Source organism: Zophobas morio, unplaced genomic scaffold (assembly GCF_036711695.1).
Source record: "Zophobas morio isolate AGI-343-1 ecotype UQ-CSIRO unplaced genomic scaffold, CSIRO_AGI_Zmor_V1 ptg000012l, whole genome shotgun sequence".
Lineage (NCBI taxonomy): Eukaryota > Metazoa > Arthropoda > Insecta > Coleoptera > Tenebrionidae > Zophobas > Zophobas morio.
The window spans coordinates 8861663-8886084 of record NW_026972117.1 but is presented as its reverse complement, the minus strand read 5'-3'; the positions used below and the strand labels follow the sequence as shown (position 1 = coordinate 8886084).

Sequence of the window (24422 nt, the reverse complement as noted above, 5' to 3'; positions counted from 1 at the left end):
GAGATTCTTTCAAATTTTACAAAAATAAAACACTAGGAGTCTCCGAGATTTTTTTTTAAGTAAAATCAGGGCCCCCGATATTCTTTCAGAATCTTTAAAAATTAAATACCAGGAGCTCCGAAGAGTCTTTCAAATAAAAAAAAATGTGAACATCAAGGACTTGCGAGATTCTTTAAATTCTTTAAAAAATAAAACACCAAGAGCCCTGGAGATTCTTTCAAATTCTTTAAAAAGTAAACATCAAGAACCCCGGAGATTCTTTCAAGTTTTCAAAAAATAAAACACCAGGAGCCTCAGAGATTATTTTTTTAGTAAAACCAGCAGCCCCCGAGATTCCTTCAAATTTTTAAAATATAAAACACCATGAACTTCGAAGATTTTTTAAATTTGTCAAAATCAAAACACCAAGAAATCCACGAGATTCTTTCAAATTTTTAAAAAATAAAACCATTGAACCTCAAGGTTTTTTCAAATTCTTTAAAAATTAAACCACAAGGGGTACCACAGCATCCAATCAAATTTTTAGTTAAATAAGACTAAGAGCTTCTGAGGTTCTTTCAAATTATTAAACTAAAATTATTTTGTTTTTTAGTAAAACCAAGTGCTCTGATATTCTTTCAGACTCTTTAAAATAAAACACCGGGAGCCCCCAGATTTTTTCAAATTCTTAAAATATAAAACACCAATAGCTTTCAATATTTTTTAAATTTTCAAAAACAAAACACCAGAGGGCCCCGAGATTCTTTAGAATTGTTAAAAAAATCAGCACAGGTAAAACACTAGGGCCTCCGAGACCTTCAAATTTTTAAAAAATGAAACCAGTGAACCTCCAGATTTTTACAAATTCTTTAAAAATTAAACACCAAGAGTCCTGGAGGTTCTTTCAAATTCTTTACAAACTAAACAGCAAGAGCCCTAGAGATTCTTCAAAATTTTTAACAAACTAATCACCAGGAGCCTCAGAGATGATTTTTTTTAGTAAAATCGAGATTCCTACAAATTTTTAAAATATAAAACACCAAGGGCTTGCAAGATTTTTTAAATTTGTCAAAATCGAAACACCAGGAATCCCCGAGATTCTTAAAAAAACTTTTAAAAATAAAGCCAGTGAATCTCGAGATTTTTTCTAATTCTTTAAAACAGGAGCCCCGATTTTCTTTTTTAGTAAAATCAGGTGCCCCGATATTCCTTCAGATTCTTTAACACCGGAAGCCCCCAACTTTTTTCAAATTCTTAAAATAAAAAAGAGCTTTCAGAATTCTTTAAATTAAACCATAAGGGGCCCTAAAGTATTCTTTCAAATAAGTTAAATAAGCCTAGGAGCCTCTAAGATTCTTTTAAATTTTTAGAAAATAAAACACCACGAGCTTCCAAAATTATTTTCTTTTTTAGCAAAACCAGGTGCCCGATATTCTTTTAGATTCTTTAAAAATAAAACACCCGAAGCCCCCAGATTTTTTGAAATTCTTAAAATATAAAACACCAAGAGCTTTCAATATTCTTTAAATTTTCAAAAACCAAATACTGGAGGTCTCCGAGACTCTTTCGAATTTAAAAAAAAATCACCAGTACCCTTCGGAATTCTTTTAAGTTTTTAAAACAACGGGAGAGTCAGAGATTCTTTCAAATTCTTTCAAAAATAAAACATTAGCAGCCCCTGAGATTCTGTCAAATTCTTAAAACGCTAAGGGCCTCCGAAATTTCTTCGAATTGTTAAAAAAACACCAAAGTGCCCCGGGATTGCTTTAAGTTTTTAGAAAAAAAATTAAAACTCCGAGGGCTTTTTGAAAAACATCAGGGGTTTTGGGGATTTTTGTACATTTTTAACAATAAAACACCGGGATCCTTCCAGGTTCTTTCGAATTCTTCACAAAATAAATCATCATCAGCAATTGCGATGGTTTCCATTTTTTTTTTTAAATACGGCTTCGAAGATTTTTAAAATTTTTGGAAACTGTTACAGTAAGGCAAATATCGTTGTCAAATACTTCTTCATCACAATGACAAAAAAACCCTCGCGTGTTGAAAGTTGCAAAACACCTTTTGTGCAAGTAACAAATACAAAATTTTGAATAATTTTTGAAATTCGACGTGACAAAAACCATAAAATGCAGATTTGAAATAATGAATATTCAAGAAATGATAAATTCGATTTAATATGAAAATTTGCTGACATTGTAATAACATTATGCGTTATCCGCTAATAAATTCAAGTGATAAGCAAAAACAGCAAAGGAATTTGCAATTTGAATCGCAAATGCTTTAGTGCATTATAATTGAAATTTTTGTATTGCAATTGGGACCATACGCTACAGGAAATACGGGTCACGACACCTGGAAAATGAAAATCATCATCTGTCTACTCATTTTTGTAGAATAATTAGTGAAATAAACCGAAAAAGTCGAATCATTACACTGATTATTATACAAAGTAAAACTTATTTATGTGTGGATAAAATATAAGTAATAAAAAAACGAAAAAAAATATTATGTCAGAAGTGGGATTCGAACCCACGCCCACAGAGTGGACCAGAACGCTCATTTAACCTGGGTTCAGGCAAGGAAACCTTGAGTCTGGCGCCTTAGACCGCTCGGCCATCCTGACATATCTACAACCTATAGCCACACGCTTTTAAACAACACAGACTGCTATAAATAGTAATGATTTTTTCATTTCGATAAACATTAACAGAAGATTAGATAAATCATCTTGTCTCATTTGTTTATCTTCTATTGTTTATACATTACCTCCGTAAATACTTATATATATGAACCCAGTTGCCTGACTTCAAAGTTATAAAATACGACAACAATATTTCTTTAAACGTGTACCTAGTTAGATAAAGTAAGAGTGTTCGGATGACAAGACGTAGCACAATTAAACATTAACAGTTAAACTAAACAACGAGCGACAGGTTGGGGCCACCTCTGGTGACAAATAGAAGGCGAGATCGTTGTTCAGAGGATGTGGTCTCTTTCAAAATTGGTAGTGGGGACGAGTACGCAGCGTTACTACCTTGCTAGAAAAAGAAAGAGTGTTTGGACGACAAGACTAGCACTGTTTATTTTAATTTTTAATGTTCTCATTATCATAGTCTTGGCCAATAATGAACGTTTGTTTGTTTCGATTCTTGGTTGACTAATTATCCACATGAATTAATAACAAACAAAAGAAAACAATCAATTCAGTTCATTAATTTCTTTATGTTAAACTGGCTCAGTATGAATGGTTATTAGTTAAGTCGTGGGCTAGAGCGAATGAACATGTCTCTGATACACGATAAGTTACTTTTTGGGGTTCCCAATATTTCGGCATATGCAGGTAAATTATTGATACTTGTTGCAACACGACACACATGTATTTCTTTCCAGATCCCAGATTGGAGAATTATCCTTTGATGGGTTCTCCATTCCAAATTATAATGATACTAACAACTTACGTAGTATTTGTTAAGAAGACTGGACCAGCGTTAATGAAAGATCGTCCACCCATGAAGCTGGACAAAGTTATTATGGTGTACAACTGGGTCCAAATAATACTGAACACTGCTGTGTTTCTGATTGTAAGATTCTTCTAATTGGATTGTAGCAAACCCATAAAACAGAGTTCTAGGCAATAGTAGAATGGAACAATTTTAGCTTCGTCTGTTCTCCAATGGATCAAAGCCACAATCGTCTAGCTATAAAGATAATGCAACTACAGTACAGCTACACGTTGCTGAAATTCTTGGATCTTCTAGACACGGTTTTCTTCGTTCTTCGGAAGAAAGACAACCAGGTTACTTTTCTTCATCTGTATCATCATCTATTGATGGCTAGTTTTGGGTGGGTTGGGTGTAAGTTCTTCGCAGGTGGCCAGGTTTATTATCTGGGGATTGTCAATTTACCAGTGCATTCGGTGATGTACTTTTACTATTTTCTAACGGCTTGGGATTCTTCTTACAAGCAGAGCATCTGGTGGAAGAAGCATCTGACCCAGCTTCAAATAGTAAGAATCTAGTATTTTATTATGTTTTTTAATACTCGTATTATAATTTTGTCGTAGGTTCAGCACCTGTTTGTTTTTACGGCATTTCTAATACCATTTTTGAACCCCAATTGTTCCTACCCAAAAACACTGCTGGGGGTGTACTTAATCAACGCAGTTGTGATGATCTACTTGTTTTCTAAATTTTACGTCAAGACTTACATTAAGAAGAAGGAAAAAGCGCAGTAAGATTGTATTGGGCTGAATTGTGTTGATTTTTATTTATTATTTGCGATAGACGTCTGTACATTTTTAGTTGTTCAATGAAAAATTAAACACAGTTCCAGTGTTTTGTGAATTATGTTCCCATGTTTTTTCACCATATTTTTAAGTCGTGTTTTCCACGTAAATCAGTGACATTGGCAATGACAAGTGTGTCCGTTATGCGTTAATATATTTAAATTGAAAACGAAATACCGCAAATACCGATTGTTATTTAAATCGGTAATGTTATTGTGTATTGTAATTTAAAATTTCGCTCATACTATTTATACCACAAGCAAATTTCGATTTCAAATCCATTATTCGGGTCGCAGATAGCTAAAAAGCACAAATATTTGTTAAAATATGAACAATTTTTCTTATATATGCACAGTTTTATGCAAATATGCAATTTTACATAAAGCATAAGTACGCTATAAACTTCACTTTGTTGTTGTTACAATTAACAATCTGATGTTTTTTCAAATTTTCCATTGTTAAATAGTGTCTTCTATGTGTCAGAAGAAAAACTTCTTTCTTTGAAAAATTACACAATTTGATTTTTGTTTTGTACTTCTATAAAGTAATAATCAGTAATAGAAAAATTTTCCGGAAATTCGAAAAATCGACAGGAATTAAAAAATTGAGAAATCGAAAAATAAAAGATTGAAAAGTCTAAAAACTGAAGAATATAAAAACTGAGATATCGAAAATTCGAAAAAACAAAAACTGAAAAGTAGAAAGTTTGAAAATTGGATAATCGAAAATCGAAAACTCGACAAATCAAAAATCGAAAAGTAAACTAATTGAAAAATCTAAAAACTGGAAAATGGACAAATTAAAATCGAAAAGTAAAAAAAAAGTTAAGTCTAAAAACTGAAGAAGAAAAAACTGAAAAATTAAAAGTTCAAAAAGTCAGAAACTGAAAAACTAATAATTTAAAAATTGAAAAATTTAAAAATTGAAAAATCGAGACACCGAAAAGGAAACCAGTAGAAAATTAGAATATTGAAAAATGAAAAATTCCATGACTGAATGTTTGTACATTCGAAAAAACGAAAATCCGAGAAATCAGAACATCAAAAATTCGAAAATCTGGAAATCGAAAAAAACGAAAAATTTAAAATTAACATATTGAAAAATTAAAAAATCTGAAAATGGTGACATTCCTAAAATTGAAGAGCTGAAAATTTGAAAAATCAAAAACTTAAATAAAATTAAAAATCGTAAAATCCAAAAATTGAAAAATCGAAAAATGTAACATTAAAAAATTCAAAAATCAAAAAATCGGAAACTGGAAGAGCAGAAAAACTGAGAAATTTGAAAAATCAAAAGATCGAACAGTTGGAAAATTGAAATATCGAGAAATCGAATCAACAAAACATTGAGAAATCGAAAAAACGAGACAGTCGGAAAATTGAAAAATCGAGACATCGAATTAAGTATCTAGCCCAAAAACCGGAAAATCGAACAATCGAAACATCGAAATCTCGATACATTCAGAAATCGAAAAATTGATAAAACTGAAAAATCGAAAAACTGAAAAATCCCAAAAGCAGAACATCAAAAAATTCAGATACCGAAAAATTGGAAAATTGAAAAATGTAAAAATCGAAACATCTAAAAACCGAAAAATCTAAAAGTTGAGAAGTCGAAAAATCAAGCAATTGAGAAATTTTAAAAATCAAAAAGATCAGTTAATTAAAAATTTAGAAACGCCAAAAATTGAAGTAATGAGAAGTCAGAAAATTTAAAAAGCGAAAAATTGAAAAATCCTAAAAATCCAAAAATCGTAGAATTAAAAAATTGAAAAAATTCAGAAACCGAAAAGGAAACAAATTGAAAATTAGAATACCATCGAAAAATCGAAAATTCGATGAAACAAATATTTGAAAAAACGAAATTCCGAGAAATCGGAAAACGAAAGTCCGAAAACTGAAGATCGAAAAATCGAAAAATCAAAAATTCTAAAATCTAGATTTCGAAAAGTCAGAAAATCCAAGAATCAATATGGGGAAATCAACATATCGAAAGTACAAAAATCGAAAAATCTAAAATCGAAAACTTGAAAAGTCCAAAAGCGGGAAAATTGAAAAATCGGAAAATCGAAATTAAAAAAAATTTGGATATCGAAAAATTGAGAAATCGAAAAACCTAGAAACCGAGAACTGAGAAGTCGAAAAATCTAAAACTACATAAAATATCGAAAAACTGAAAAATCGAGAAATCGAAAAATCCCAAAACTGAAATGTAGAAAACTTGGGAAAACGAAAAATTGAAAAATCGAAACATCAAAAAATTGAAAAATTCAAGAAGCAAAAAATCGGAAACTCGAAGAGCAGAAAAGCTGAAAAATCGAAAAACTGAAAAATTTGAAAAATCTAAACACCGAACAGTTGGAAAATTGAAATATCGGGAAATCGAATCAGCAAAACATCGAGAAATCGAAAAATCGAGACAGTCGCAAAATTGAAAAATCGAGACATCGAATTAAGTATGTAGCCGAAAACCGGAAAATCGAAACATCGAAATCTCGAAAAATTACGAAATCGAAAAATTGATAAAATTGAAAAATCAAAAAGCTGAAAAATCCCAAAAGGAAAACATCAAAAAATTCAGTTACCGAAAAATTGAAAAATCGAAAAATGGAAAAATTGAAATATCGAAAAACCGAAAAATCTAAAAGTCGAGAAGTCCAAAAATCAAGCAATTGAAAAATTTTAAAAATTAAAAAATCAATTAATTAAAAATTTAGAAACGCCAAAAATTGAAGTAATGAGAGAAGAATTTTAAAAAGCGAAAAATTGAAAAATCCTAAAATTCCAAAAATCAGAAATTGAAAGATCGATAATTTAAAAATTGTAGAATTAAAAAATTGAAAAAATCTAGAAACTGAAGAGGAAACAAATTGAAAATTAGAATACCATCGAAAAATATTTGAAAAAACGAAAATCCGAGAAATCGGAAAACGAAAATTCGAAAACTGAAAATCGAAAAACCGAAAAATCAAAAATTCTAAAATCTAGATGTCGAAAAATCGGAAAATCCAAGAATCAATATGGAGAAATCGACATATGGAAGGTAGAAAAATCGAAGATTCTAAAATCGAAAAACTGAAAAGTCGAAAAACGGGAAAATTGAAAAATCGGGAAACCTAAATTAAAAAAATTTGAATATCGAAAAACTGAGAAATCTAAAAATCTAGAAACCGAGAATTGAGAAGTCCAAAAATCTAAAACTAAAATATTGAAAAACTGAAAAATCGAGAAATTGAAAAATCCCACTACTGAAATGTAGAACACTTGGGAAAACGAAACATTGAAAAATCGAAACATCAAAAAATTGAAAAATTCAAGAAGCAAAAAATCGGAAACTCGAAGAGCAGAAAAGCTGAAAAATCGAAAAACTGAAAAATTTGAAAAATCTAAACACCGAACAGTTGGAAAATTGAAATATCGGGAAATCGAATCAGCAAAACATCGAGAAATCGAAAAATCGAGACGGTCGTAAAATTGAAAAATCGAAACATCGAAATAAGTATGTTGCCCAAAACCGGAAAATCGGAAAACGAAACATCGAAATCTCGATAAATTGAGAAATCGAAAAATTGATAAAACTGAAAAATCCCAAAAGCAAACCATCAAAAACTTCAGATACCGAAAAATTGAAAAGTCGAAAAATCGAAGTTGAGAAACCGAAACATCGAGAAATGGGAAAATAGGAATATTGAAAAATCGAAAAATCTAAAAGTCGAGAAGTCAAAAGATTTAAAAAGCGAAAAACTGAAAAATCCTAAAATTCCAAAAATCAGGAATCTAAAAATTGATAATTTAAAAATCGTAGAATTAAAATGTTGAAAAATCCAGAAACCGAAAAGGAAACGAATTGAAAATTAGAATACCATCGAAAAATCGAAAATTCGATGAAACAAATATTTGAAAAAACGAAAGTCCGTGAAATCGGAAAACGGAAATTCGAAAATCTGAAAATCGAAAAACCAAAAAATCAAAAATTCTAAAATCTAGATTTCGAAAAATCGAAAAAGCCAAGAATTAATATAAATAAATCGAAGAAAAGCTAAAGAATCGGCATATCGAAGTAGAAAAATTGCAAATTGTAAAATTGAAAAGTCGAAAAACGTGACAATTGAAAAATTGGGAAATCGAAATTAAAAAAATTAGAATATTGAAAAATGGAAAACTTGAAAAATTGAAAAATGAAAAATTCGAATTTATCAAAATTTGAAAATCGAAAAGCCGAAAAGCCGAAAAACTGAGAAATCGAAAATCCTAGAAACCGAGAATAGAAGGTGAAAAATCGACAAAGCGAAAAATCAAAAATTAAAAAATCGAAAATTTGAAGAATCAAAAACTTGAAATCTGAAAAATTAAAAAATCGTAAATTCCCAAAATTAAAAAATTGAAAAATGTACAATTAGAAGACGAAAATTCGAAGAATCGAAAAATTGAAAAATCCCAAAGCTAAAGTGTAAAAAACTTGCAAAAACGAAAAATTGAAAAATCGCATCAAAAAATTTAAAAATTCAAAAGTCGAAGAATCGCAAACTCGTAGAGCCAAAAATTTGAAAAACCAAAACATCGAACAATTAGAAAATCCAAATATCGGGACATCGAAAAGTCGAAAAATTCAAAAATCGAGACATCGAAATAAGTATATAGCCCAAAACCGAAAAATCGAAAAATCGAAAAATTAAAATTTAAAAAATTGAAATATTTAAATTTAACAAAATCGGAAAATCGAATAACATCAAAAAACTTAGTACCGAAAAATCTATTGATTAAAAATTTAAAAACATCAAAAATTGAAATAAGGAGAAGTCAAAAAATTGAAAAATCGAAAAATTGAAAGATCCTAAAATTCAAATATGGTAAAATAAATCCAAACACAAAAAATGGAGAAATCGAAAATTTGAAAAACTGAGAAATAGAAAAATCAAAACATCTAATGGGAAATTGAAATATTGAGAAAACGATCCATCAGAAAATCGGGAAATCAAAATGTCGAGATGTCGAATAACTGAAAAATCAAGAAATTTAAAAATCAAAAAATCGAAATAAGTCAATGTGTAGCCCCAAATCGAAAAATTGAAACATTATAATTTGAAAAATTGAAATATTTACGTAAAAATCAGTAAGTGTAAAACACGAACAATTGAAAAATCATAAAAACGAGAAGTCGAAACATCTAAAATTTAAGGGATCAAAAAAATAAAATATTAAAAAACTAAAAAATGGATAAATTTAAAAATCCCAAATCTCAAATATCGAAAAGTTAATCAACCCGTGAATGGAACAACTGAAAAATCGAAGAAAAGCTAAAGAATCGAAAAACTGAAAAATTCCAAAAATAAAACATCGAAAAACTGAGATATTGAAAATCGAAAAGTCGAAAAATTGGGACACTGAGAAGTCGAGAAACTAAAACGTCGAAAAATAGAGATATAGTGAAAGCGGAATATCAAAATATCGAAAAATCGAAACATCTAAAATTGAGAAGTTGAAAAATCGATTAATGGAAAATTCGAAAATTTAGAAACGCCAAAAATTTAAATATGAAAAAAAAAATTAAAATCGAAAAATTGAAAACTGAAATATCGAGAAATTGAGAAATCGAACCTTGAAAAATCGAGAAATTGAAACATTGAAGAGCCGAAAAATTAAAAATATCAAAAGTTGAGAATACGAAAAACTGTACAATTTTGATTTTTTTTTCCAAAAAACTCGAAGTTTAGGATTAATATTAAATTCATGTTACTGTTCAACATTTAAGTAACATTTATTCGACAATATTGTAAGAGGGTGTCAATTCTTGGGGGTGTGTTGTGGGGCTTCATGAACGATTAAATCAATTTTGATTAACGATTTACGATAATCTTAAAGCGTTTTCTTGATTTCATGGTATTTCAAAGTTAAATTGGAAAATGTTACACAATTTTGATTCTTTCTCAAAAAGTCTGTATAAAACTCAACACGGATTCATAAACCACAAGTGCAGGAGCACGATAATCCTAACACATATATAAAATTTGACAATAATTAGTCCAGTCGTTTCGGAAATTTTGTCTAATAAAATTCCGGGCAAACTGCAGTCAGATAGACAGACAGACAGACGGAAACGGGGTACTTATTTGTCGTACTCTAGCATTAAAACAGTCGTATTAAAAAATATGCCATACAAGTTTTAAAAAAGCACTTATCGTTTTCCCACATGGTGTGCAGAAAATATTTTCGTTAGTTGAAATAAGTTGAGGATAATCTTTTATCGATGAATTTATTTAAGTTGGCCTTGTTTAAAGTCTAGTTATGAATGAATTAGAAACTTTTTGACTTAAGACAAACTACTCTTATAAATAAAACTGCAACAAAAAAAATCAACCTTGCCTTTAGATGGGTAGGTACCCCATAATTCAGTTGCAAACTCAAACATTTAACACGAAACAGACTAGACCGGAGTAGTGCTTTAACTGTATGCTACAGAAAACTTCTTTTGCAAATTAAACAATGAATGTGCATTCCGACGTCCGTCAGTCAGTCAGTCAATAACAGAACGCACAACAATGCATTGTCACACTAAATTTTAATTTTAAATAAAGAAAAATACGAAGACAATACTTAGCGCTGAGTCAAAGTTCCTCTAGCATATTTGTCAGTAAAGCGTGCGTTTAGCACAAATGTCAGTTTAGTCGCAGAAATGGCGATTTTGCTAGAGAAACTAATTTCAGGATATCGCGAATTTTTAACATGGGGAGGTAAGTGAAACTCGACACATTTCTATCACTAAACGAAAATTTCAGATCCACGAGTGGCACATCTGCCCTTAATGGGGTCACCCATACCACTCTTGATCATTCTAGTGGCCTACGTTTTCTTCGTTTTCGAAATTGGACCTCATATTATGCAACACAGGGAACCTTTTAACATCAAAATAGTGATTATGGTTTATAACGTATTGCAGATAATTTTAAACGGTATAGGATTTGTTATGGTAATTTTTTGTGTGTGGGAATGGTCAAAATGATGTCTGGGTACTTTTTAGACAATGTATTGGCTGCCGGAAGTGAATGTATTGTGCACACCTTTGACAAAACCCGACCTTGCGTTCACCCATTACTTGTACTTTTTACTTAAAGGTATGGATCTTTTTGACACGGTACTTTTATCGTCTACGGCTGATACAGCAGTACTCATTTATACATTGTAGGTTTTCTTCGTTTTACGGAAAAAATACAGCCATATTTCTTTTTTGCATTTGTACCATCACATAATAATGCTTGTTGGGTCTTGGGTCACTTGCAAATATTTTCCAGGAGGCCAACTTTTCGTCGTTGGGATGCTCAACACTTTTGTCCATGTGGTAATGTACATCTATTACTTTTTGATGTCGTGGGACCCCACATATAAGAACATTATGTGGTGGAAACGCTACCTCACGCAATTACAAATCGTAAGCTAAAATATTATTTCTCGCAACGGAAAAAAATGTTGGTTGTAGATGCAGCACTGTATGGTTTTTTTCGCATTTTTGGCGGCTATCTTAAACCCGAACTGTACTTACCCAAGGGGTGTATTACTGGTTTATTTGCCTGGAAACGTGCTGATGATTTATCTCTTCGTGGATTTTTATGCCAAAACTTACCCAAAACGAGTACTCGAAGCAAAACAACACTGAAGATTCTGTATTTACTTTCCTGTTTCTAGTTAGTAAAAGTCAAATATACGTTCGAACTTTCACAACTACTATGTGTCGCTAAAATTCGCCGGGTCATTATTTATTAAATCTGAAAAGTTGTTGACATTAGGAGCCATCTTGCCGCCTACCCACTTAATCATCATTAGCTTTATAAGTTTGATCTTTAGCTCGGAAAGTACGCAGTAATAGGATCAGGGACTTGAATAAAATATCACACGTCAAACAAATTGGTTACAATCTTTGCCAGAAGTTTACTATTTGGCTTTTGATGATGAATGGAATTTAGCTGGAGCAAACACGGATCGATATTTCATAAATGCAATTCCACTTCGGAATAGCACAATCAGGGCTTGTTTCAGCAAAAAATTAAATTATTGCCGCGCTAACGCTGTTACCGAACTGCAATAATGGTTTTTTCGGGCAAAAATCGCTACAGAGTGCAGTCTTCGCGAGATAATTAAATCTAAATGGCATGGAACGCTCCGACGGGAACGATATGTTTTCGCGGCGGGATGCTCGATAAATTGCATTCTTTGGAAAACGCCGGGAATGGGACTTTGAAGACATATTTATTATGTTTTTCAGAATTCTTGTAGCTTGGTTTTTAATGTACCCTACTTTAATCACTCCGCCACTGTCTATGATTCGTACACAAGATTGTGTCTGATTTCTGGCGAGTTCTCCCATTTGAAAATGTTCCGATCAACATTGCTTCAGCAATGACAGGCATGTCAATTTCGACCCGTGCAGTGTAAGTTTTTGAGATTTTATCAATGAAAAAAATTGGTCTCATGTTATTAGATAAAACTTCCATCACCTCTGAAGTACTGAACAAGTCCAGTTTTTAGAAAAAAAAAAAAAATATAATAGGAGACAAAAGATTTTGAATTTTGGATGTCAAAGGTAAAAGGTAAATTGAAGTATTAAAAAATTAATAATCGGGAAATCGACATATCAAAAATTGTCCAACGCAGTCTCATCCTCGAGATAACAACCAGGTAGCTTCCCTTGTGATGAGCGAAACCACAATTTTCAGAGAGGATGCACAAAACAGACATGCGCAGCCCCTCCATACTCCGTACCGGCACATTCCAGACCATTCGCTTTCTTGTGCTCACAGCGGAACCACCTTCCTCGTTTTTCTTGTTTCTTAATTTGTGATTCCAGGGACCTACTGGTAAGTAATTCATTTTTGAAATACGTCCTTAGGCCCCCTTAGCTCTCGACCATACAAAATGGGAAAAATCACGGAAAAGAACACCTTCTCGTGATTCCTCTCCCGAATCAGTGCGAGAGCACCACCTCGAACGTCGCATAAAACGCCTTGAAGCAGCATTACGTCATCATTCCAGTCGAGACATCCGGCGTTCGCATTCTTGCCGACGTCAGATCAGTCGTCTTCTCGGCATTCCAGTCCGGGCGCTGATTCATTGCACCGGCCACAGAGCCGTACTCGGCGTCAAGCCAATTTGACGCCACCCTCGTGTAGCGGGCGCTCCACCTCGAGAGATGTTCGCGGCACATCTCGATGCCCGACGTCATCTCCGGTCATTGTAACCGCGGAGCTCCAGCCAGAGGTTCCTTCGGAGGTACTCGACTGCAACGACGTGGCCTTGGAAAACGAAATATTGGAGCTGCTGGGAGCAGATCCGACTATTCCAGCGGCGTTCGTATTCCGTCTGCATTCGGCATTGGCGTCCCGTTGGTCGTATGCCTTGGCCCATGGCATGTCCAGTTCTGAAAAAACAGAAGCCCGAGAAAAATACCCGATTCCGGTCAATTGTCCACCACTAAAGGCCCCTCAGTTAAACGCCGAGATCACCCCGGCTTTGGGGGAATCCCTTCTCAAGAAGGATAAATTTGCCCAGACTTTACAAACTCAGTTGGGTTTGGTTTTAACGCCACTGGCTGTTGCTATTAATCACTATCTTAGCTCCGACGAGACAACTGACGCGGGACGTACCACCATCTTGCCGCTTTTATTCGATGCGGGTCGGCTATTGACTGACTTATTTTTTCCAAATGTCTAGATCCCGTCGATACAATATTGCTCAGAACCTAAATCGTTCCGTTACGGACACCCTACAAAACGACACCCCGGGCGAATATCTCTTTGGAGCTGACTTGGGCGAACGTATCAAGACGGCTAAAGCCGTTCAAAAATCCAGTCAGGACTTACAACCTGCTAGTACCTACTTCGGGTCGGCCACCGTTTCCCAAGTACCGCAAAGTCGCCTCGACGCCGTCGACTTCCAGAACTTCTTTAAACAGGCAAGGCCCGCTTCGCCCTCGGGAGCAGCGAACCGGGCCGAGCATCTCCAGACCCTGACCAACCAGGAGCCAGCCGTCCAGCGACCGACGACGCAGTTACTGACAGGACACTTATCCCCCCAAACGCCAGTAGAGGTGGGTTGTGCAGGGCGACTCCGGTTTTTTCTAAGTTCGTGGCAGGCTGTCACTACTGTCCCGGTTGTTCTCGAATGGATACAGGGACTAGGAATTCCCTTTACACATACCCCGTTTCAGCCAAAGCCTCCCCCTTTTATCTTCTTTAAAACGGGACCAAGAGTTAAAAATGCAGCTGGCTTTTGCGACACTACTTGCCCAAGGTGCAATCCGTCCTTGTCGACCTTGCAAAGCTCAATTTTTGTCTTCGTATTTTTTGGTTCAAAAACCAGATGGTGATTCCCGATTCATTCTTAATCTTAAAGAATTGATCAAGTTCCTTGAACCTCCTCACTTTAAAATGGAGGACATTCGTACAGTTACAAAGCTAACTAAGCCCGACTCATGGTTTACAACCATCGATTTAAAAAACGCCTATTTCTTAATTTCAGTGGCTCAACCTTATCAGAAGTATTTGCGGTTCCAACAAAATAATGTATTGTATGAGTTCACTTGCCTACCGTTTGGGCTCTCAGTAGCCCCCTATATTTTCACCAAGATTATGAAACCTGTCCTACGGAGCTTACGCACTAATGGGATCCTCTGCGTTAATTATTTAGATGATTTCTTAATTATTGCCCAAACAAAGCTGAATTGTACTTCAAAAACATCTTATACGATCAGGTTACTCGAATCATTGGGATTTCTAGTTAATTGGTCGAAGAGTGTTATCGTTCCTAGTCAACAAGTGAAGTTTCTAGGGTTTCAGCTATGTTCACAGAGTATGACCCTTAGTCTACCTCGTCTCAAACAGAATCGTCTCCGAGAAATAATACACTAAACCATTAGAACGAGACAAACTTTTAGCCCTGCGATCGCCTTCTTACCATTATGGGGCAAAAATGCAACTCTCCCCAACTACTGATAGTTGTCGGGCGGGGGGGGGAGGGGGGTCATATTGTGAAGGTGAACGCACCAACGGATGGTGGCTGTTAGAGGTTTCCAGTGACCATATTAATGTCTTAGAACTTCGAGCCATTTTTTATGGTTTTCAGAGTTAACGCAATCTTCCATCACTGTCTTAATTCGTTCAGACAATTCCACGGCGATTTCCTATATCCACCGGATGGGCAGTCTGCAGCATCCTACATTAACTCATTTAGCTCGTACTATTTGGCAGTGGTGTGAAAAACGGGATATCTGGTTGTATGCCTCTTACGTTAGTTCAGCGAGTAACTACTTGGCCGATTTTGAATCTCGCAGGTTACCCGATGACACAGAATGGTCGCTATCCTCCTCAGCATTCACTCAGATTATCACAAAATATGGCCCTCCAGAACTTGACCTCTTCGCCTCATACGGGAACGCAAAATGACGTACCTACATTTCCTGGCGCCCTGATCTCGAATCTGTGGCTGTCGATGGATTCACTATCTCGTGATCAAACCACAGATTTTACGCTTTTCCTCCTTTTAGTTTGATTTTACGGGCCTTAAACAAAGTTATTCGTGATAAAGCTGAAGGTATTGTGGTAGTACCCCAATGGCCTGTACAACCTTGGTACCCACTTTTTGAGGGAGAACCTTTAATACTCGATTCTGACCCTCTCTTACTGATTTCTCCTTACAGCGGGACCCCTTGCCCGATGAAGATTACCCTGGTTGCAGCGAAATTATCCGCCAAGCGTTTGCCTCCAGGGGTACTCCGAGCGATGTAATCCCGACTTTGCTACAGTCACTCTCAGAGGATACCCGTAAACAATATAACACCACGTATAAATATTGGTGGCGTTTTTTGCAAGAAAAAAGCATTGGATCCCTTCCATGTAGGGATCAACGAGGTTCTGCAATTTCTAAATCATTTATTCCAGAACACAACGAATGCGTTTGGTACATTTAATTCACACCGTTCGGCCCTAGCTCTAATTTTACCGGAAGATATCGGTACCAACCGTAGTATTAAACGATTCCTAAAAGGTATTTGTCGTTTGCGACCTTCCCGACCAAAATATGAATTCACGTGGGATACCGACGTGGTATTATCTTATCTTGCCAAAGTTCATCCAGTTTTGCAAATACCGTTGAAAATGCTCACTTATAAATTGTGCACCTTGCTTGCTCTCATCACCGGCCAACGAATCCAAAACGCTCTCGTTAATCGGTGCTTCAAACATCCACCGATCTAACACACGAATTCAGATCCGAATTACGGCCCCCACCAAGACCTCTTTGACTGCTTGTTCTCAGCCAGGTCTACAGATACCGTTCTTTACTGCTCGACCAGAGCTTTGTGTAGCCTCAACTCTGCTAGAATATTTAGATCGCACCTCGCCATTGCGAACACAAGAGGACTTTCTTTTTCTCACTGTGCGACAACCACACCAGACGAGCGCATAAAGAAACAATGCATGCAAAAAGTGTGACGTCACATAGGCGTTGGCGCGTTCCAACTGATTCCAAACAAAAATGGTTGCCATGGTTACCTGTGTTAAATGGCCATAAGCAAGTGGAATCAGTGGCACTGGTTTGTTGTGTTTGGAATCAGTTGCTATAGCAACCACGACTGATGACGTCACGACTTTTCTGGTGTATGAGTAAATGGATCAGGACCACTCTAGCCCAAGCAGGCATTGAGATAAGTATCTTCACTCCACATTCTACTCGCCACGCCGCTACTTCAGCAGCATTGCGAAAGGGAGTCTCACTAAACACAATTCAGCAAACTGCCGGATGGTCGAAAAAGTCCGAAATTTTTCAAAAATTTTACAATCGTCCTGTTTCCAAATCAGACTCCTTTGCTCGAGCAATCTTGACAACCTGATTTTAACATTTCACAGACCTTAAGTTGTCCAATAAATTCTTCGTTCTATGTTTTCCTTTGTAAATATATTATACACTTCGTCGCGCCACCGAATCTCTAAACATCTACCTGGTTGTTATCTCGAGGATGAGACTGCGTTGGACAATTACTAAGTCAAACGAGAACTTACCGAAGTTCGACTGTAATTGTCCTAGCAGTCTCATCCGAAGAGATAACATTCCCTCCCCTACCACGACTAGCATCCGAAATTATTGTACGTATAGATATATATGTATGTATTTATAATATATATTCAGTACATTCCGACCCCCAAAATTTGGTGCGGCGCTCCTCCTTGTATATACTGTGCACTTTGAACCAATGGTCTGGAATGTGCCGGTACGGAGTATGGAGGGGCTGCGCATGTCTGTTTTGTGCATCCTCTCTGAAAATTGTGGTTTCGCTCATCACAAGGGAAGCTACCTGGTTGTTATCTCTTCGGATGAGACTGCTAGGACAATTACAGTCGAACTTCGGTAAGTTCTCGTTTGACTTAGTAATCATAAAATCAAAAAATTGAAAAACCGAAATATGTAAAATTAAAAAAATAGAAAAAATGAAAAATCTAAAAACTGACAAATTGAGAAAAAAACAAGAAATCGAGAAAACGAAAAATCCAAAAATTGAAAATATTGAGAAATTTAAAGTCGAAAAATTGAAAAAGCGAAAAACAGAAAAATCGGCAAATTGAAAAGTCCCAAAACGAAAATGTCGAAAGACTGCTAAATCAAAAAGCTAAAAAGTCCAACAACGGAAAATAGGAAAATTGGAAAATCGAAAAGTTGACAAGTTGAAAAATCGAGAAGTCGAAATAGCCCAAAATCGAAAATATGTAAAATAAAAAAAAATCGACAAATTGAAAAATTGCAAAACGAAAATGTCGCAAGAATGCGAAATCAAAAAGCTCAAAACTCCAGCAACGAAAACTTGGCAAAGCGGCTAAATCGAAATGGAAACATGGAAAAATCGAAAAGTCAAGAAGTCGAAACATCGAAATAGCCCAAAATCGAAAAACTAAAAGTTGAAAAATTTAATAATTCAACATTAAAAAAAATTGCATATTCGAATAATCGAAAAATCAAAAACCGAGAAATTGAAAGATCGTAGCTCGAAAAATTGAAACATCAAGAACTCGAAAGAAGAAAAAATCGAGAAATCGAAAAGTCGAGAAGTCGAAAAATCGAGAAATCTAAATAGCCCAAAATCGAAAAATTAAAAATAGAAAAATTTAAAAATTTAAGATTGGGAGAACTAAATAATGGAAAACTCTAAACGTTAAAATCGCGATAAATCGAGAAATCGAAAAACTGAAAAAGTGATAAATCGAAAAGGCAAAAATAGAAAATTTGAAAAATCGAAAAATCTAAAACCGATAAGTTTGTAAAATCGAAAGATCGAGAAATCGAAACATCATATAATTGAAAAATCTATAATTTAAACATTCGAAAAATTGAAAAATAGAAAAATCAAAGAACCGAGAGATCGAAAAATCGAAACATCGAAAGGAAACATCGAGGAATCGAAACATGAATAGATCGAGAAATCGAAAATTGGAGAAGTCGAAAACAGAAACATCGAAATAGCCCCAAATCGGAAAATTAATGATTGAAAAATTTTATAAATTAATATTAAAAAAATTTAATAATCGAATAATTGAAAAATCGAAAAATTAAAACATTGAGAAATCGAAAAGCGGAGTAGTCAAAAAAATCTTTAAATCGAAATAACCCAAAATTGAAAAATTAAAAGTGAAAAATTTAATCAGTGAACATTAAAAAATTGAATATTTCGAATAATCAAAAAATCAAAAAACTGAGAAACCGAAAAATCGTAACATCGAAAAATAAAAACTCGAGAAAAAAATCAAGAAATCGAAGAGTCCAGACGTCGAAATTTCGATAAATCGAGAAATCGAAAAACTGAAAAAGTGATAAATATAAAAGTTATATCTAACTCGAAAAATTGAAAAACCGCAAAAATCTAAAAAGTCGTAAAATCGAAAGATCGAGAAATCGGAACATCATCTAAAATTTAAAAATTCGAAAAATTGAAAAATAGAGAAATCGAAGAACTGAAAAATCCAAAAAGCGAGAAGTTGAATAATTTAAAAACGAAAAAACCAAAATACCTACAAAAAGTCGAAAAATTGAGAAATGGAGGACTTGAAAATTCTCAGAACTTAGACGTCGAAATATTGGGAAAACGAAAAGCTAAGAATCCAAATATCGAAAAATTGGAAAAACGAAAAATCGAAAAACTGAAACATTAGGAAATCGAAATATGAGAAGATCGAGACATCGAAAAGTCAAGAAATAGAAAAATTGAAAAATCGGATTAGCCCAAAATCCAAAAATCAAAAATTTAAAAATTCAACATTAAAAGCATTGAATAAATTGAATATCGAAAAATCGAGAAGTCGAAATAGCTCAAAATCGAAAAATTAAACACAAAAATTTAAAAATTTAACATAAAGAAAAATAAATATCGAATAGGTGAGACGTCGAAATCGCGATAAATCGAAAAACTGAAAAAGTGATAAATCAAAAAGTTAAAAACCTAAAAATTTGAAAAACCGATAAATCTAAAACCAATAAGTCGTAAAATCAAAAGATTGAGAAATTGAAACATCATATAATTGAAAAATCTAAAATCTAAAAATTCGACACATTGAAAAGTAGTAAAATCGAAGACCTGAAAAATCGAAAAACCGAGAAATTAAATAATTGAAAAATTGATAAATCAAAACATCAAGAAATCGAAAAATGGAATAATTTAAAAACAAAAAATCGAAAATACAAAATCTCAAAAAAATGGAGAACTTGAAAAGTCCCAAAACTTAGAGGTCAAAAAACTGGGAAATCGAAAAGCTGAGAAATTCAAACATCGACAAACTGTAAAAACGAAAATTCGAAAAACTGAAACATTAGGAAATCGAAAGACGAGGGGATCGATAAATCGAAAAGTCAAGAAATAGAAAAAATGCAAAATCGAAGTAGCCCTGAATCGAAAAATCAAACCAAAAATTGAAAAATTAAAAAATTCAACATTAAAAAAAATAAATAATCGACCAGACGTCAAAATCGCGATAAATCGAGAAATCGAAAAACTGAAAACCCAAAAAATCGAAAACCGATAAATATCGAAAAGTCGAGAAGTCGAAACATTATATAATTGAAAAATTTTAAATTTGAAAATTCGAAACATTGAAAAATAGAAAAAATCGAAGAACTGAAAATTCGAAAAACCTAGAAGTTGAATAAATGAAGAATTGAAAAATTGATAAATCGAAAAATTGAATAATTTAAAAACGAAAAATCCAAAATACAAAAAGTCGAAATATTGAGAAATGGAGAACTCCAAAATTTAGATGTCGAAAAACTGGGAAATCGAAAAGCCGAGAAATTCAAACTTTGAAAAATTGGAAAAACGAAAAATCGAAAAACTGAAACATTAGAAAATCGAAAGATGATAAGATCGAAAAATTGAAGTAATCCAAAATCGAAAAAAACAATAATTGAAAAATTTAACAATGTAACATTAAAAATATTGAATAATCGAATTTCTAAATATCGAAATTGTAATAAATCGAAAAATGCCAAAACTAAAATGTCGAAATACTGGGAAATGGAAAACATCGAAAAATTGAAACAGAGAAATCGACACATCTTATATTTAATTGAAAAATCTAAAATTATAAATTCGAAACATTAAAAAATAGAAAAATTGAAGAACTGAAAAATCGGTAAGTTGAATAATTGAAGAATTGAAAAATTGATAAATCGAAACATCAAGGAATCGAAAAATTGGAGAAATTAAAAACGAAAAATCTAAAATACACAAAAAGGCGAATAACTGAAAAGTGGAGATATTGAAAAATCTCAAAACTTTGATGTCGAAAAATTGGGAAATCGAAAAGCTGAGAATTCGAAACATCGAGGAATTGTGGAAAAACGAAACATTTCCTAATGTTTCAGAGAAAATCTCTACGAGAAGATCGAGAAAAAGAAAATTCGGCAAATTGAAACCGTAAGTCCAAAAAGTGAAAGATCGAGGAATCGAAAAATGCCAAAACTAAAATGTCCAAAAACTGGGAAATCGAAAACATCGAAAAATTGAAACATCAAGAAATCGAAACACGAAAAGACCGAGAAGTCTAAAAAACGGGAAATCAAAGTAGCCCAAAATCGAAAAGAATTCGAGTAAGAATTCGAAAAATTAAAAGATGGAGGGATTGAAACATCAAGAAAATGAAAAATCTATAAGTTAAAAAGTCGAAAGACTGAAAATTAGAAAAATTGAGCGACTGAAAAATAGAGAAATCGAAAAATTAAAATTTCGTCTCATTGAAGAATCGAGAAATCGAAATATCAAAAAATAGAAAAATTGAGAAATCGGAAAATCGAAAAATCGAAAACTTCAGTTGAAACACTAAAAAATCAGAAGTCGAAAAATCGACATATCGAAAAGTCGAGAAAATGAGAAATGGGAAAATAAAAAAATCGAAAAATCGATTAATCGAGATCTTGAAAATTCGAAAATTTAAAATTGCCGGAAAATTGAGACTTCGGGACACTGAAAATCGAGAAATTGATGAATCAAAAAACTAAAAATTTTCAAAAATAAAATATCTAAAGTTGAAAAATATAGAATTCGAAAAAAGCTCGATGTCTAGGACAAAAATTCAACACGGATTCATAAACCACAAGTTACAAGGACTGTGTTACTTTTTAGCATTTAAATAACGTTATTTGATAAAGTTGTAAGATGACATCATCAATGGGAGTCGAAAAAACATGAAAGTAACAAGTCGCCCGATGGACTCGATTACAATACTTCCTTCGCTGATGTCTCCGCAGTTAGAGCAAGATAAAAAACATTTGATTTCAGTGTCGTTGCCGCTTATATTTATATTTACTATTTACTTTATCTTATCGCTGCTCCACAAATTATGCATGGTGTTGATAGATAAAAATCATATTTGGCAAGCACTGAAGTAGCGGTTAATCAAAACAAAAATGTGTCACCTTGAGCAAACAAAATCAATGAAATTTGTACGCGCTTAAAAGTCGAATTCTTTCGAAGTATAAACATAAACAGTCGAAGTTAAGCATGTACGGAGAATACATTTGTTGGATACACCCTGCCTGTACTTTAACAGTTACTTGTATTTGTTCGGCAGCACTTTTTCCCTTGTGAAATCAAACAAGTTTCATTTTTCTCCAATATTTTTGTAGTCATTAGTTTCATTGTGTGTATATCCACAAAACTTCGGACGACGAACCCTAAAACCTCGTTCATGAAAATTCATGGGGCCTCAACCTTGAACTCTGAGGTATTCCCGGTTTTGTACATAAACAAAACAACAATGGTTGCATAGGAACTAAATCGAAAATCAGGAAATAATAACAGTAATGATAATTTATACATAATACGAGAGTTTTGGAGATTATTTGTCTAGTAAAAATCGATACAGAAAACCGACACTCGACCGACAGAAAATATGAACTTGTTAGGAGCAAACAGTAAACTCTAAAGTGAATAAGTTAATAAGTTTGTGTCGGAATTTTTTTGTTAAAGCTCCATCCCGAGTTGGTTTGTACAAAGGTAAATATCCTTTGCTACATCACCAAAGATAATTAATTATTTTTAGAGTTGAAATACTTTGAAACAAATTCCGGGCCAATTTGTAGATCGCCTTCAGCAAAAAAAAATCCTAATTTCAATGTACCCGAGCAAACGACTTTAGCCATGGGGAAAGTGACACACCGAACAACAAATATTAGAAATTTATTTTTAGCCCCTTTGAAGGGGTTGTGACCCGGGGCGCTCATTTTCCATTGTTCATAATGAAAAAATCTTACTTATTAACAACGTAAATAAATCCACCGTTTTCCCAGGCCATAATGAACTTCACTGAATAATTATAAACAGCAGCATCTCAAGTTTATAAACAAAATTTACTGAAGAACTGTTATTCCGAACAAACAAGCACTTTGTCGATGCAAGAAGGTCGTGACAGCGTTTAACGTCTAGCTGTGACCTTGACGTGGCCCAAAATGGCTGCCGCTAGCTGTTCCCGAAGTTTCCGTTTTATGCAAATCAAATTAGAAAGCAACACGTCAAAACTTAATCAGTACGAGTGACACTGCTGTTCCTACTCACTTGGAAACTTATAGAACGGCACCGACAAGCAACTGATGGTGTGAATACTCCGGGAGTTGGGGTCATGTTGGTCCGGGGAACACGTACACATAGAGTTGAAGCCGCAACTGTTTGACTGGAGGGCGTAAATTCGAACCAGCTGGACCATTAGACTTGTCCATACTAGAAGCATTGTATCTGGAAAGAAAACAACACTGTTTTATTAAGTGCAAGGGGAATTGTCACGGACTGACGCTGACGGAAATGGATTGCTCTTAGATTAAATTCCGGAAGGTGATGTCTTCATCTTTTCTAGTTTCACTTAGTTTTGTCATATATTATGTACATGTCGGGAGAAAGAGGGCGCTGGGAAGATGATGTCTGCGAGGATGCAGTTTTGCAATTACTGTTTTAGTTTTTTTAAATTGGAGAAATCGTGAGCGAAATTATTAAAGTACTACATGTAGTGATTGAGATTATCATGGGAATGCAGTTTGCTACACGAGTCATAGATGAGTGTGATCATTACTATCTTTGAACTAACTAAAATCTAATGTGATGTAATATTTAATTTAAAACTACTAAATATAAAATGGAGTAGGAATGAATGCACTTACGTACGTCTAACTTTTGCACAAGTGCATCAGAAACTTCAGAAGGAAAAGTGTGCCAATAATAAAGATATGATTCTTTAAAAGCGATATGACGCAAAGTGCTAATATGTGATTTTCCTAGCAAATATTTGAAAATTGTTCAAACTTTCCATTGACTAGATATCAGACTTCGTGATAAAAACATGTTGAATTAAATATTTACCAATATTACTCGTACAACACTGGGAAATCATTGTCGGAAATCATCTATACAGAGAATTATTTTAAGGCCGGATATTTATTTATTGCAAACATACGAAATTCGCAAAGTTCAAAACCCATGGCAATTTTTTAAGCTTTCACTTCGAAATTTTTCAATTTTTAGCTTTTATGATTTTTCAACTTTCAGAAGTCTTAATTTTTCGATTTTGGTTTTTCGTTTGTTCAGTTTTTGGATTTTTAGAATTTCCATTCTTCAGTTTATTGATTTGCCATTTTTAGAGTTT

The 24422-nt window shown here is 33.7% G+C and overlaps 3 protein-coding genes and 1 non-coding gene across 9 annotated transcripts in view; 2 read left to right on the top strand and 2 right to left on the bottom strand.

Moving 5' to 3' along the window:
• Window positions 1-24422, bottom strand: part of LOC135127731 (chaoptin) — a 477252-nt gene that overhangs the window by 144799 nt on the left and 308031 nt on the right. For all 4 annotated transcript variants that reach the window (XM_064054314.1, XM_064054313.1, XM_064054312.1 and 1 more), the window contains one exon: window positions 23345-23521. In XM_064054314.1, coding sequence (XP_063910384.1) covers window positions 23345-23516 — 172 coding nt within the window. In that variant the 5' untranslated portion in view covers window positions 23517-23521. The remainder of the gene's footprint in view (window positions 1-23344; window positions 23522-24422) is intronic.
• On the bottom strand, window positions 2491-2605 carry Trnal-caa (transfer RNA leucine (anticodon CAA)). The gene is made up of 2 exons: window positions 2568-2605; window positions 2491-2535 (listed from the first exon to the last, which is right to left on the bottom strand). It is a non-coding gene; the product is annotated as a tRNA-Leu (tRNA).
• Window positions 3192-4307, top strand: LOC135128316 (very long chain fatty acid elongase 4-like). Of its 2 annotated transcripts, XM_064055228.1 has the most exons (4): window positions 3192-3322; window positions 3373-3563; window positions 3614-3988; window positions 4046-4307. In XM_064055228.1, exons 1-4 carry the CDS (start codon window positions 3259-3261, stop codon window positions 4214-4216), a joined length of 801 nt encoding a protein of 266 aa, XP_063911298.1. In that variant the 5' UTR covers window positions 3192-3258; the 3' UTR covers window positions 4217-4307. The 2 variants fall into 2 exon arrangements, with proteins under 2 accessions (XP_063911298.1, XP_063911299.1); XM_064055229.1 differs by lacking the exon at window positions 3192-3322 and having other exon boundaries at window positions 3357-3563.
• Window positions 10810-11982, top strand: LOC135128315 (very long chain fatty acid elongase 7-like). 2 transcript variants are annotated; one of them, XM_064055227.1, is made up of 5 exons: window positions 10810-10997; window positions 11043-11233; window positions 11285-11378; window positions 11556-11692; window positions 11741-11982. In XM_064055227.1, the coding sequence occupies exons 1-5, from the start codon at window positions 10940-10942 to the stop codon at window positions 11915-11917; spliced, it is 657 nt and encodes a 218-aa protein (XP_063911297.1). In that variant the 5' UTR covers window positions 10810-10939; the 3' UTR covers window positions 11918-11982. The 2 variants fall into 2 exon arrangements, with proteins under 2 accessions (XP_063911297.1, XP_063911296.1); XM_064055226.1 differs by having other exon boundaries at window positions 11285-11398; window positions 11450-11692.

Bases quoted from the DNA above. Each gene is read 5' to 3' on its own strand.
- LOC135128316 (XM_064055228.1), top strand. From the start codon at position 3,259: ATGAACATGTCTCTGATACACGATAAGTTACTTTTTGGGGTTCCCAAT. The intron at 3,564-3,613 runs GTAAGATTCTTC...ACAGAGTTCTAG, and splicing joins ACACTGCTGTGTTTCTGATT to GCAATAGTAGAATGGAACAA. The intron at 3,989-4,045 runs GTAAGAATCTAG...ATTTTGTCGTAG, and splicing joins ATCTGACCCAGCTTCAAATA to GTTCAGCACCTGTTTGTTTT.
- LOC135128315 (XM_064055226.1), top strand. From the start codon at position 10,940: ATGGCGATTTTGCTAGAGAAACTAATTTCAGGATATCGCGAATTTTTA. The intron at 11,399-11,449 runs GTACTTTTATCG...TATACATTGTAG, and splicing joins GTATGGATCTTTTTGACACG to GTTTTCTTCGTTTTACGGAA. The intron at 11,693-11,740 runs GTAAGCTAAAAT...TGTTGGTTGTAG, and splicing joins ACCTCACGCAATTACAAATC to ATGCAGCACTGTATGGTTTT.